The 13,267-nt window shown below is 37.1% G+C and overlaps 2 protein-coding genes across 9 annotated transcripts; both read left to right on the top strand.

The window, feature by feature from the left end:
• The first annotated feature begins 2,316 nt into the window (after positions 1-2,316).
• Positions 2,317-5,388, top strand: LOC140767533 (uncharacterized). 8 transcript variants are annotated; one of them, XM_073107484.1, is made up of 6 exons: positions 2,354-2,396; positions 3,405-3,469; positions 3,970-4,260; positions 4,356-4,429; positions 4,529-4,655; positions 4,744-5,388. In XM_073107484.1, exons 4-6 carry the CDS (start codon positions 4,368-4,370, stop codon positions 5,056-5,058), a joined length of 504 nt encoding a protein of 167 aa, XP_072963585.1. In that variant the 5' UTR covers positions 2,354-2,396; positions 3,405-3,469; positions 3,970-4,260; positions 4,356-4,367; the 3' UTR covers positions 5,059-5,388. The 8 variants fall into 8 exon arrangements, with proteins under 8 accessions (XP_072963580.1, XP_072963582.1, XP_072963585.1 ...); XM_073107482.1 differs by having other exon boundaries at positions 2,356-2,396; positions 3,970-4,037; XM_073107481.1 differs by lacking the exon at positions 3,405-3,469 and having other exon boundaries at positions 2,324-2,396; positions 3,970-4,037.
• Positions 5,389-9,037: 3,649 nt separating this feature from the next.
• LOC140767315 (uncharacterized) lies at positions 9,038-10,160 on the top strand. The gene is made up of 2 exons (XM_073107175.1): positions 9,038-9,873; positions 9,959-10,160. The coding sequence occupies exons 1-2, from the start codon at positions 9,052-9,054 to the stop codon at positions 9,971-9,973; spliced, it is 837 nt and encodes a 278-aa protein (XP_072963276.1). The 5' UTR covers positions 9,038-9,051; the 3' UTR covers positions 9,974-10,160.
• Positions 10,161-13,267: the final 3,107 nt, after the last annotated feature.

Genomic DNA, 13,267 nt, shown 5'->3' on the forward strand with positions numbered 1-13,267 from the left:
TTTGCTTCTTACTGTTTCATTGTGATATGAGATCCAATATCATGACCAAATATTGGTACTTAGCTCTTACATTTTCAAATCAAAGAGCTTGTTAAGCTGCCACGTTAGCAACGCAACCTGAAGTGGTTGCAAAACTGTCCATTGCTGTAACGAGAATGAAAATGCATGTTCATTTTGCATTTTTGAGTTAATTTTTTCCAGGTAAATGCGGATCTGTCACTGCAGGATCTGAGGTATAATCCTAGAGTTGATCATTCCCTGTTGTGACCATTTGTTCAGCATGCAGGTGACACTTTCTATGATTGCAGATTTCTTTACTTTCTTTAAGTCAAGCTGATGAAGGATTATATAATATCATGGAAAGTGTCGGCACATATAATAATCTGGATAATGCCTTGGACCTATCCAGTTCATCAGGGAAGTTAAGTAATTCCAATATCCTGGAATAGGCTTTGTTAGATGAGAATATCTGAATGATCTTTATGCTAGAGGAAAAGAGTGATTGAGATTTGTGTGGTGGTGTACATAGAATTAGCATGTTTTTAAGATTTCTCTGTTCAGTATGAGAGTTGCTTGAAGCATAATAATCTATTCTCTTGCACCGAGGTACATAAAACTCATGAATGGTGTCTACTATAGTGAGTTATGTTTGTGATGCTTTACAACCACTGCAGGATGGCAGTGTCTGCTATTTATTGCTGCTTCTTGTACAAAGTTAGCTCATTAATTTCTGGTACGTTATACTATGCTTAGCCTAAACATTCAATTCTTTGTCTCTAAATCAATGTTTATTAAAACTCTGCATTTGTACCTTGTGCCATGGGGTGTTATTATAGTTGCTTATAATTATTTTAATCTTCCCTGCCCTGAATTTTTTTTCAAAAATTTCCTCTGGATCATGATTTCTTAGGAGCTTCATAAAGAGAAAATGGCGTCTTTTCTCTTGTTACTATTATGAAAGAGGTCAGCTGGGTAATCCTTTACATGTGGGTGAGAGTGCTATCTTTAAAATGGTTTAAGTTATGTAGCTCATACTACTTAGCTTCCTTAAATCTTGGTTTCAGCATGTTGTCAGACTGTTTCTGAAAGTAGTATGAATTATGGAAGAAGAGGTTTTGTTAGAGAATGGTGGTCTTCTGTTTTCATTTGCTTTCTTTTTTTTCCCTATTTCTCGAGTCATAGAAACTCTTTAGTAGCAGTATATATAGCTATTACGGAGATTTGTACGCTGAAAAATGCTGCTCAATTGTTATCATATAGTTAAAGTGGTGTCATTATGCCGTATTGCATCATCAAAGCCTCTGCCTTCGTAACTGCTTCAGAGAGGGAGTTCTGTTGTTTATCTTCTTAGCCTCAGGTCGCTTACAGGGAATTCTGCAGTTCCTTGTTCTCATCTTTTCTTCTTTCTATGTAAGTATTAAAACTACTTTGGTTGTGATTTACCTTCTTGATTTGCATGCCTTTCTTTCGTTCTTACTCCTTACATGCAAAACTTTGGAAATTTACATCGTTTTCATCTGTTTAGGCTCGGTCCAACAGGTAAAGCAGGCAAGATTAGTTCATCCTTTATAAAATCTGCTTGCGAAAATGTTTTTCTTTTTATTTTGTAAAGAAAAATCCTGTAAGCGCAACGATACATTAAATCATCGATGACTACTAAAATGGTTGTTTGTTGGTTTTTTTTTTCTTTTTCCTTTAATTGCTGGACAAACTGATATGAATCATCTGTTCTGATATTTGACCAACAGAGATTAAAAAGCGTTTCTATGACTAATTTTGAAGTGTTTTAAATTGGAGAAGGTTGGGTTGTTGAATATAATTAGGTCGCTCTTAGAATTTCACTTCTCTCAAGGGGTAAAGTTTGGATAGCAAATTTCTTTTTCCAGCAATAGGTCCTGATGACTAGTTGATGGATGGGAAAAGTAGTAGGGAATGCTGAGGAAGAGGATGAAGTGGTACATTTATGCATAAGCATTCAAGTTTCGTATCTTATTGAGAATAGCGTAGCAATTTGAATTCATACCAAAGATGAAAATGGAAAGAAGTATTTTTCGTCTACCAATTAACACCGCTCTCACCATAATTTTGGTCGAGTGTACCATTCCATCAGCTCAATTTAAGTAAAAGATAGTTGATTGATTATTTTCCTGCTCTAAATAACATGATTTTTTTTAATATCCATTCAAAAAAAGAAAAAAAATTCTAGAAATTGGAATTATTTTGCAAATCATCCCAAGTAAGTAGTGACGCGTGTTTTAGTCCATACATGCTAATGTGATTATAAAAGTGGAATTATCTCGCAAATCATCCCAAGTAATCTTAAGATCTCTGTGCTTATAAATAACGCAAACTATATTCCTAGCCCGGCCCTCTCGTCAAGTTCGCCCTCTGGCTCGGTACGTTTCTAGGGTTCTTACTTCCTTCGATTCGATTCATGTTCTTGATGCGAAAACAATTGAGGCTGGAGTTAATATCATATAATTCTCCACAATTGGTGATGATTTTCTTCTTGACCTAATGGCGTTATACATTTCCAACAATTCCTACTTGTCAAGTTGTCATTCTACTCTTCCGTAGTTTCAGCAAGGTGGTTTAGTTCTTCGATTGCTAGTTCTTTTTGAGTTTAAAAAGTTTTAATCTTGTTCGACGGATATTGGCAAGCTGGATCAGGTCATATTTGTTTGGATATTCTTGGTTTTCATCCCTAGATGCAAGTTTATGGAGGTTCTTTCGAACTGTTTGGCAGCAAATTTTTTCTTAATTAGGTTTTCAGGAGTTTTCCTCCACATCGAATCCTTTTTCTTCGGTTTAATTCTCAAGTCTGCAAGTTCATGGCTCAGTGTTGATTTCAGCTCTATCATTTTGTTAGGTGCATCTTACTAATGCTGAAATTCTTGGAAATAAATCGGTGAAGTAGCCACTGCCTCTTATTTTAGTCAATCGTCCTCTTTTAGAACTTAGAAGGTTTCCTTGGATGTGTTATTTAGTTTTCATCTTGGGGAGTACTAGAGGTATCCTTTGGGAGTCGTCATCCGAGGTCATTCTGATTGATCATTTGTAAAATAAGTTCGTGTCTGACTCTTTTGTTATTCCAAAATGCACATGGGACCAAGACATCATTTGACATGTCTTACTAATATATACGTTTTCACTATACAGTGGATTCTTTAAAGTACTTATTATGAAGTACATATACCATACAAGTTAGGAGAACATATCTCCTAGTCCTCATCTAGTTCTCATCTAGTCCAAAGTGTTCTTCCATTAGTAGGAACCAAGCATATTTCCTTCATTCTTCTGAACATGTTCTTGTGGACCCTTGACATGTGCAATTTCCAAGATTCAACATCTTATCAATTTTGCACATCTAATTTTATAATTTGCTCGATTGACACTTAATCCAGGAAAGAGCTGTGAAGGAAAAGCGTGATGAGCAAACCAAAACACTCTGTACTTCATCTGCCTTTAGGTCAGATTAGTCTTGGTAAAAAATTTCATGAGTATCTAGCTGAACTGACACTATGACAGATAGGTTGCTTGATAATTGTTCTTATGAAGGCTGTCTGCTTTTGAATAAAAAGGGTCTATTTTTGGTTTTATTTGTAAGGTTGGGATGCTATGTACTTTAATTTTTGCAAAATAACATGTCCAGTGCTTCTAGTTTGCACTTTTTTTTTCTCCTTTCCCCCTTTTGTTGTGCATATGAAATGGTTAGTCTACTCACTACTGTCTGGTAAAACTTTTTTGATCTCTATTGCAAGTTTCTGGTAAAAGTTATTTGATCTGTATTGCAATTTGCAAGATTGCTATCTGTGAAATGCTGAAGATCATGTGAAAATATTTTGCCAAATATTTGGTTGTTATAGACCTTGTATATCTAAAGTGCCATAAAATATTTAGCTCTTATGATCAGTGGCAGTTCATCTACAAGTTGACATTTTGCCCAACTGAATGATATTTCTTCTGCAGGGGCAATTAACCGTTGAAGTTTGCGGTTTTATACCTCTATTCAGTTTTTGAAGTGCTTCCATTTAATGGTAGGTCCATGGACCAATTCATCGAAACTCTCTCTCTCTCTCTCTCTCTCTCTCTCGGTATGTGTATATCAATCAATTGTATCAGCATATCATCATTGAGTACAATAAATTATTGGCACACAACCTCTATGTGGCTTTTGTTTGAAGCACTTACCACTGTAGGAGTAGTGTTGATGATTTGCATAGGTTCTTTCCAGATGCCTGGTAATTTATAGACGCTCAGGTTTGCAAGTTATCATGAATGGTTTATTTAATCAAATCCTGAGACCTGACTGTTAATATCATGTGATATACTTTGGTATGTATCATGCATTTCAGGATCAGAACGGCATGACTGATGATAAATCAGAAAGCAGACTGTATGTAGGCAATCTTGACCATAGAATCACAGAGTAAGAACATTTCCCCCAAGTCCAAGTCCCTAGAGCATCTATCTCCCTTCTATTTAGCTAGATGACTGAACCTGTATTTTGCTTAAATCTAATTTCCAGGTCCAGCATTATCAAGATGTTTTCTCCTTTTGGAAAGATTGTATCTGAGGATTTCTTGTGGCATACACGTGGCCCTAGACGCGGAGAGCCACGCGGATATGCCTTCATTCAGTACAACACTAAGGAGGTAAGCTTCAAACTTGGACCTAACTTCATTGTGCAAAAATCTGATCTTTGTCGCTTGAAGTGAGTATGCGCTTGAAGTGAGTATGCAGGAAGCTCAACTGGCAAAGACAGAGATGAATGGCAAATTGGCATGCGGACGCCCATTGGTTGTTCGGTTTGCTAGTGAGAAGTACTTGGCAGACACAGTAAATTCTGTCAATTCTGGCACTGACACAAAAAAGTCAAGCATTTCATGTGGTAAATCAGGGCAAATTAACTACAGTGCGAAGATTGCCGCTATAAAAAATAAGCTAAAATCCCTAGAAGAAGAAAGCTGCAGCACAAAAAGGCCAAAACTACAAACAGGTAGCACTGCAGATAACCATGAAGATCATTCTGCGGAAAGATGTCAAAGGACCAGCTAATGTCATGATTCCTGAGCAATTTATGGGATTTAAAAATTTTCAACCTCAAGGTAAATTGATTTGCTCTCTAATTTCATCGACCACTTATTGATGATGTATTATCACATTTAATATTCCTTGTTTGGGCTTGTTGTTCTTGTACTTGGGCCTACAATGTCCTCACACCCTTAGCATGTCATTCTTTTCCTATCTCACAATCTCCTTGTATTTAGCAATGCTGTGCATCTTTGGATCTGAAGCTTCAGCAAGATTATCTTGTATTGTTTTTCATTCAGAGCGATGTAGTACAACTTATAGTTCAAGACAGAGCTCTACCTCTCCCTTGTTATCTGGTTTTACTTTTGGAAGAATGGAGTAATTAGTAAGATTTCAATTGAAAGCATTCTGCAGTTTTGATGCATGATATTTTGCAATATATCTATTGTGTTACAAATTTCGCTAATACTCTATGAGGTTGAAATCATTGTCATTATATGAACTTTAGCTATATTTTTATTCTTCTGAGGTTAAATTTTTTGTCAGATAGTTCTTTGTAAAGGTTTATGAATTGTGAGGTATGCTTTCCATGCTGCAGGCTCTACTGTTGAAAATGGAATATATGTTTTAGCATGTCTCATCTTTGCAACTAAATTCAGTTTTTCCTTATCAAATCAATCTTTGTCACATTATTTATCAATGCATTAGGTTAGGTGATATATCAGTATATCAGGTGATTCAACCTTTCTAGTTAATTTAGTAGACTAATTAAGGATTTCAAGGATAAACCTACATCATTACAGTGCTGACAATCTAAGAGATAATCATATATATTGTAAAGATTTGGGAGAAAAACAAGAAAATTAACTCCATCTATGATAGTCATACCATCAATATTGTTCTTATTCCGACTTCCTAAACATTAGTACAAGTTGAAGCATACTATGAATCACTTATATCCAGTGGCAGACTCATCTTTTCCAGTAGAAGTCAGAAGTTTTGACTCCTATCACAAATAGTTTGATGTAGCTCCCACATCTCTAGAAGAAAAATTACACATATTATTCATCTTCACAATCTCCTACTTTAGTTGAATCTTTATTTAGTTCCCATTCTTCCCTACGTCAGTAGTTTTTGCACTCTTATTTTGATACTTTACCTGTCCATGGATAACAATCATCTTAAAAAAAAGAAGTTCAAATCCATCTCAAGAACAAGGAAAGAATTACAGCTTTCCCTTGATAAATCTATTATGGGTTACCATGCAATAATTATTGATATGCCCTTTGACAGGTCTTTGCTTTATTCTTCTTGTTATACATTAATGTTTGTCTAATCCACCATGTACAATATATATTCAACAAGTGGTGGATGAGACTCCACTTGTCTGTAAGGTTAGTATTTGAAGCTGCAGCTTGCTCACATGTACATAGAACATTGAGTTATCCAAAAGGTGAGAACAAAGATAGTGTTATAGAGAAGAAGAAGATTTTTTTAGGCTGTACTGATGGTGACATTTTATCTAATCTGATGTTGAACTCTGGAATGCCAACAAATATTTGGATACATTATTTGATGAGATCATATTACTGTAATGACAAGGTTTGTTATCGTGCGGTTACAGGTTTGATCGAATTATTGAAACTAACAATCTGCTTGTAAATATTACGTGGATAATATTTACTAGGTAGATCTTGCCTGCATACCATATGCTTGTGAAATCCTTGTTCAGTAGCATTTATTTAAAACCTCTTTAGAAGATTAGTGATTGATTGCTTTGGCATATGTATACCGGGAAAGAGATGATGTACTTTAGAGGAAAGGAACCTTTATTTCTCTATTTCAAATCTCACACATGGCAACATAATTATGTGTCTTTAGATAGCTCACTGCCTTGATTAGGTCCAATCCAGGTAGGCATCACATTTTGTGAACAAAAGGAGGATATAGCTTGAGCCTCCATTGTCTATGTACCTTTTGGAACTTACAGAGGCTAAGAGCTCTTGCGAGTCTTAGATTTTCTTGCAGTTCATATATAATTCATGTGGTCCATTACAGAATTTGCTTGCTCACAGTTTAGTTCTTGCTCACGTTTTCCTTTTACAGCTAACACTATCAATATCACCCTCTTGGTTTCTTCCTTCTTTTCTCTATTCCTTTGTTTTAACAATCTATTAAATTAAGTTTTCACTTGCCAATTGTTTATTTTTTAGAGAATAGGATGGGAATGCTATAGTGCTTTTATTTTATTTATTGGTAGCTTTTCGTATGAATCTGATAAAAGATAAGTGGGGTTTCAGTTTTCTTATATATTTTACCTTTTTCTTTTATTGCTCTTCTCAAGTGCGTTAAAAGGAATAAAAGCTCAGGTTCCTCTGCTGTCCACTATAGCATGCCTTAACTTTTCTCGGTTTCTCCACAACAGAATGGCACAAAACTGTCTCTTTTTATCTTATGTCTTCTTTCGCAAGAGAAAGAAAGGAATAGTGCAGCTCACTGTATCTTTTTATCTTGTAAGTTTTATTTTCTTTTTCCGAGAACTATATTTCATCATACAGTGCAGCTCACTAGCTCGAATACTACTGTGCCATCTTGATCATTATGTATGACTTGCTAAATACTTAAACTGTAAAACAGATGCTATTAAGCAATTAAAGGAAAAAAGAAATTATTGCTAAAATGTTTCTACCACAGCCTTCTATTCAATGATATTGTTATGGTGATATATTGATCCTTGCAGCTTCACAAGTAACTTAGAAAAATATAATGGATACCAGTAGAAAATATTAGACTAGAAGTAGTGACTTGTTTAATACTAAAAGATAATTTAATGATAATCTGTTTTTAGAATAATTCTACAACCAGTTACTTTCTCAAGGGGGAAAAAAAAGAAAAGAAAAAGTTCCCATCTGCTTATCTTAAATTGTTTCTAGCAAACTTATATATATATATATTTTTAATGAATCATTCAACTCTATAATTCTTGGAATTTTTAAATTCAAATTGTCTGCCGCTCAAAGGGAAAGTTAATCTAAAGAAATAAAGGAATCCAGGCGGTTGCCGCCCTCACTTTTCCGGCAAATGGCATGGGAAATGTTGCAGGGTCCAGAGAGGTACTTATGCATCCACCTTCTACAAAATAAATAATCTAATTTAGTGTTTCTGTGTCTAGTTGTATAGATTTCTACTCCATGATTCATGTTGCAATGTTGCAATAAGAACATAACTTATTATATGCTTGTGAGGCATCAAATCTAAAGATGAGATCGATTCCACAAAGGAATCGAAACATCCCACTAAGTGTTTGATTATAATAGATAGACGGCTCCATCTGGTTCTGAAGATTATGATCCTTGGCTACCAAAGATGCTTTACAAACAAATTAAATCCTTCTAATGGCCTTATCTCACCCACCCGACTGATTAGCACATAATGAATACAATAATTAATAAGACTTGGATAGGTTAAGCAGAACGTCTTGAATCCTTTTCAAGTCCCATAGATTAATGCAGATTCTTCCCTTTGAGTGTTCAGTATATTGGAAGAATTCAAAATTGCTTACTTGTCCTCCCGTCCAAACAATTAGGTCACCTAACGATTCCCATTCCACATTGGAGCTACTTTTTTTTTTTTTTGGTAGTAAAATTAAGTAAAGCAAATCCTCGCAACTTGGTAAATCCTTCACATGATCCTCGCAACTTGGGATAATTGATGTTATAAATTGCTACATTTGTGATATAATAGAGATGAAAGTATAATATATTATAGTTTTATTCCATCTATAATCATTTATGATAAATTTGTGGTTGTTTCTCACTAAAAGAATTGCTTCAAAAGAAAATGTCCTCAAGGTTTCTCACTCCATAAAAAGATGCGTGACAAACTACGCATGCCACCGCAAAAGTACATTTCCCCAGAATGATTTGATAATATAATAGTTAAAAAGCAGGGGCATCATGGAACATTTGATCCATCAACATGGTCAAAGGATGTGGACATCTTTGTTTGTCGTTCATCATGCCTCCCCCTATTTCTTTCTCACGCCTGCCTCTATTCATCTTTATCACCACTCGTATCTATTGTGCTGCTGTAGCTAAAGTCTTCCTTCCAAACTCTCCCATGGATGCTTCACAACAACAGCTCTGTGACACTAGCTTCTCTTACGGTTGGCTAAGGAGCAAGAAGCCCTCCTTAGACTTTTTAGAGAATAGCCTTAGCCAATCCTTCGATCGTAGCTCCTTTATTGATATGGATCCAGATTTCTTCTCAATGCGTTGGACTAGTGATTCCCATGACTTTGATTTCAATCTCCCCGGTGCACAATCTCCAGAGCTAGTCCATGCAGACAAAATCTTTTCCAATGGTCTCATTCTTCCATCTCAGTTCAGTAGCCCACCGAAGGATGAGCAAGTCTGCAACTCTTGTGATTCATTCTTTAGCAGGTCTCAATCCGTAAGCTCTTGTAAAGCTCTTCTTTCTCGACCCATCTCGGGGAATTCTTCGCCTCTCTTTCTCTCGGCGCAGAGCACGCCCATTTCTACGAGCTCATGCTCATCCAAGAGTGTTAGCTCCAGAAGAGGAAACAAGTCCAAGTCTCCTCTGTTGAGGAGTTGCACGAAATCTCCAAAGAAGATTTTGCTGAAGTACCTGTTCTTTCTTCTGCCCTTGTATAAGAAGGTTAAGGAGTTGCGGTTGTTCTCTTCAAAGTCCGCAAGCATCAGCAAGTATTCGGCCGCAAATTCTGCGAGGAAGAACGCTGGGTTTTCGAGCATGGAATGGTGCAGGGGAAATGCTGATAGTGCTGTTCATGATGCAATTCTTTACTGCAAAAGATCAAATGTGAGTATCATAAATATGATTCTTTTTTTAACTGTTCTGGACTTTTCGCTTGAATTCTTCTGATCACTTGTATTAATTTGTTCAGGGACAGTACATCTAATGGTGGCCTGCAAAGAAATTAACAAAGGGTCCTTGAACAAGGCTTCTACTATATCATTTCTCTATCTTGTTCTTAGATTTTCTCATGTAAATCCACAGAAGACTCTGTCGATTTTGAGCCATTAGGAGAATGGTTACTTGTAGATTTTTGAAATAACAGGAAAACTTTACTTATATTTCATCCATGTTTGTGTGCTTTATTTAAACATCTAATTACTAAATCAGATGCCACTACGCAAAGGATCTTAAGTACAGCATCTCATCTAGTGGACCAAGTTAGGTTCTTTTAGTTTAATGGCAATAATTGAGGTCACTTCTACTTTAGCTTTAGGTTTGTGGCGTCATCCTAATATTAAAAAAAAAGAAGAAAACTATCTCCTTAATGATGTATTTAACTCAAGCATGAAATTGCCCAATATATCCATTTCCTGCCAACCTTGAAGGAAAAGAGAGTTTTTTTTCGATAGAATTTTGAGTGCAAGAAAGCAAACCCAAATAGTATAATGAAATGAAATCAGAGGAAACTAAGCTATGGAAGCAGCTCCAGATATCTCTTTTGCATTAGTCTAGCCTAATGAGAACGACTGAGTCATCCAACTGCAGGCGTACAAGAAAGAAGCCTTGACTGATATCAGGATAGTAATCCATTATTTCGTAAAACGTTCCAACTTAGAACAAGATCCAATGTCTTGTTATGGTGGCTTATGATGTATTTGTTCACATTCCTTATTGATAACCAAGGCTCTCTGCTGACAAACTTTGCAGCAGAAATAAGTGGTTGTCACAGGCCATTGAACATGAAAACTGATGGGCATCTGCAAGCAGTGGCAATGCAAATTGTCAGATTCCAGAGGAGACAATAGTAGGGCCTTGACATCTGACTTGTTCAATAACATTCTGAGTGTAGTGTTTCCATATCTGATTCTGGATGTGAGGGCTGTGAGACTAAGGCATTATTCATTTATTATATCCAACAAACACTAATAGAAGAGTCATATTTAGGCCTCAGAATATTTCTCTTGAGAGGCATGATTTGAAGTAGAAACAACAACTATGACAACATGGACTAACCCTGCATTGCCTCGCATTCTGTCGTCGCAAAATGATAAAAACATCACTGCTGGAAATTTGAGATTTAGGCCCACATTTGGATCAGCTTGGGGACCAAATTGATCACATGGGATGGAGGTAGGAATAGGGGACACAAAGTGATGTGCTCTGTGTTTGTTTCTGCAAGCTTCTGTTCTCTTTGTTGCCTCTTTATGCTGCCAATCTGAGAGCTCACACTTATTTTAGCACCTCTCCTTTCTTCAGTTTCATCATCTCCTCACACTCCTCTTGACTCGAGAGTTACTTTCCTGGATGTGGGGACTTCTGCATGTTTAGCGCTGCTTGTCGGGCGCCTGGATGACAATGTCACTCTTAGAACAAGTAGGACAGTCACTGGTGAACAAGAAGGATGGAGACGGACATCCGGGAAGTGTTCATGCTAATCATGGATGATCTTAGAAAAGATACGTAGCTGAAAAATTAATGTGCAAATTTATCGGTTTCAAATTAAGTTTCACACATGGTTTGGTTGTTGAGCTTTCTTCGTGCTATAAACATCCAAAAAGCAACGTAGCTAGTTGTTAAATGGTCACTCCTGGTATGGTTGCATTGTTATAGAAACAAATTAAGCATTACGCGTTGTAGTTGGCAAGTCACACTTCATAGGGTATAGGAGAGTGTCTGGAACTATCTAACGCTTTACATTCCTTGCATGGGATTAAGGTTATTTTTGGAGGCATCTGTTTGCGTTAATAGTCTCTTGATTGATCTAAGCGGGCTGGCTTCGGATTTTGTCCAAGTAAATTGCAAGCAAAGGTGAAAGGTCTATTTTCCTTCTACGAATTTGGATTATTTAGGTCGCTTATGCAACAAGCTTGGGTCCAGGACTCCACGTGAAAGTTACATTGAGCTCTTATCTTATACTATTGTCAATGCCCTAATAGTGGGTCTGCTAGGGTTTTCTCCTATCTTCCTTCTTCTGTGTGAGGGATCCCCTGCATTGCTACTCTTGTTGCTTTATTTATCCGTCAGCTTCCTCACTACTATAGGCCAGTGAATGCAGGGCAAAGCGTGCTCTGGTCAGCAGAAGTTGCCATAACTGCTGAAAATGTCGACCTCTCTTTGCGCCTTTTTTTTCTTCTGTCGAGGTTGGTTGTTCCGTTAATTTTTATACTCGTTGTCGGTAGTGTTATATTTTAAAGAGGCTTGATCAAATGATTATCTTTCTATCCCTCTAGGCCTCTACTTATGTCAAGCGATTGAACACTTCATAAGTGGTGCAACTAGATGTACGTTAAGCATCGGTCATTCTCAAAGTGATATTATAAGGAGCCATAGAATTTGAGCAGGCCAAGTAGGCCAATGGAGTAGTCGGATACGTTGGCATGTATCAATAGTGGTTGGCTAATCACTAAGCTAAGAGAAGCCCAATGAGTAGTCCAGTCCAGTCCAGTCCATCCCATCCAGCCCAGCCCAGACCAGCCCAGCCCAACAACAGCCCAGTACTTTTGGCGCAAATACCCACGGGCGACGGCTACAAAACCTCTACGCTCACACGGCTTTGCTAGCTCATACTGTGGGAGAAATTTCTTCTAGAACTTGGAATATGGTGCGCCGAACATCGACGACACCGGCGGAGCCAAAGTACATAAAAGTAAGAGGGTCGGCGGCCATGGTCCCCTTAGTTTTTTAAAATATATAGTGGTATTTTACAAAATTTAAAAATATACGGCTGCAAAAGATGATGTTTACCTAGTTTCCATACGCAATAATCTTCCAGAACTCTGTCTACAGATGAGATTCATCTTAGCCTAATAGGAGGCCTACGGATGCTTAAAAAAATTAGGCAGTTAGTGTGGGGGAAAGAGCTCTGCCTAAATTTCATACTGCAAGAGTTGCCGAAAGCTTCAGGGTTGCATGTGGATGGCCCTGTAAATTAAAGAAACTAACAGTCCTGCTGCATAAAACAAGCACCGCCTTCCCCACAAAGAAGCTGCCAGGATACCGCTCATAGTTTTGAAAACTATACACTTAGAAACATAACAGCTCACCCTACCATAAACCCTATCCAGCACCCAGAATTTTGTTTCCTGTAGCTCCCTATAGATCGGCTGTAGGATTTTTTTTTTTAAATTTAATTTTATTTTAAAAAAAAAACCCACCAGATCCAAAGCCTGCACGAGTTGGAAGACCAAACACAACCACCCCAAGCCTAGGACCATCGCAGTTCTGAATAAATTCAACG

The sequence above is a fragment of the Typha angustifolia genome, chromosome 9, assembly GCF_048772165.1.
Source record: "Typha angustifolia cultivar Huaian chromosome 9, ASM4877216v1, whole genome shotgun sequence".
Lineage (NCBI taxonomy): Eukaryota > Viridiplantae > Streptophyta > Magnoliopsida > Poales > Typhaceae > Typha > Typha angustifolia.

What these genes read in the sequence shown, in the direction of transcription:
- LOC140767533 (XM_073107479.1), top strand. Translation starts at nt 4,338, where the DNA reads ATGTATCATGCATTTCAGGATCAGAACGGCATGACTGATGATAAATCA. An exon ending in CTTGACCATAGAATCACAGA is followed by an intron (nt 4,430 to 4,528) that starts GTAAGAACATTT and finishes TCTAATTTCCAG; the next exon opens with GTCCAGCATTATCAAGATGT. An exon ending in TTCAGTACAACACTAAGGAG is followed by an intron (nt 4,656 to 4,743) that starts GTAAGCTTCAAA and finishes GTGAGTATGCAG; the next exon opens with GAAGCTCAACTGGCAAAGAC.
- LOC140767315 (XM_073107175.1), top strand. Translation starts at nt 9,052, where the DNA reads ATGCCTCCCCCTATTTCTTTCTCACGCCTGCCTCTATTCATCTTTATC.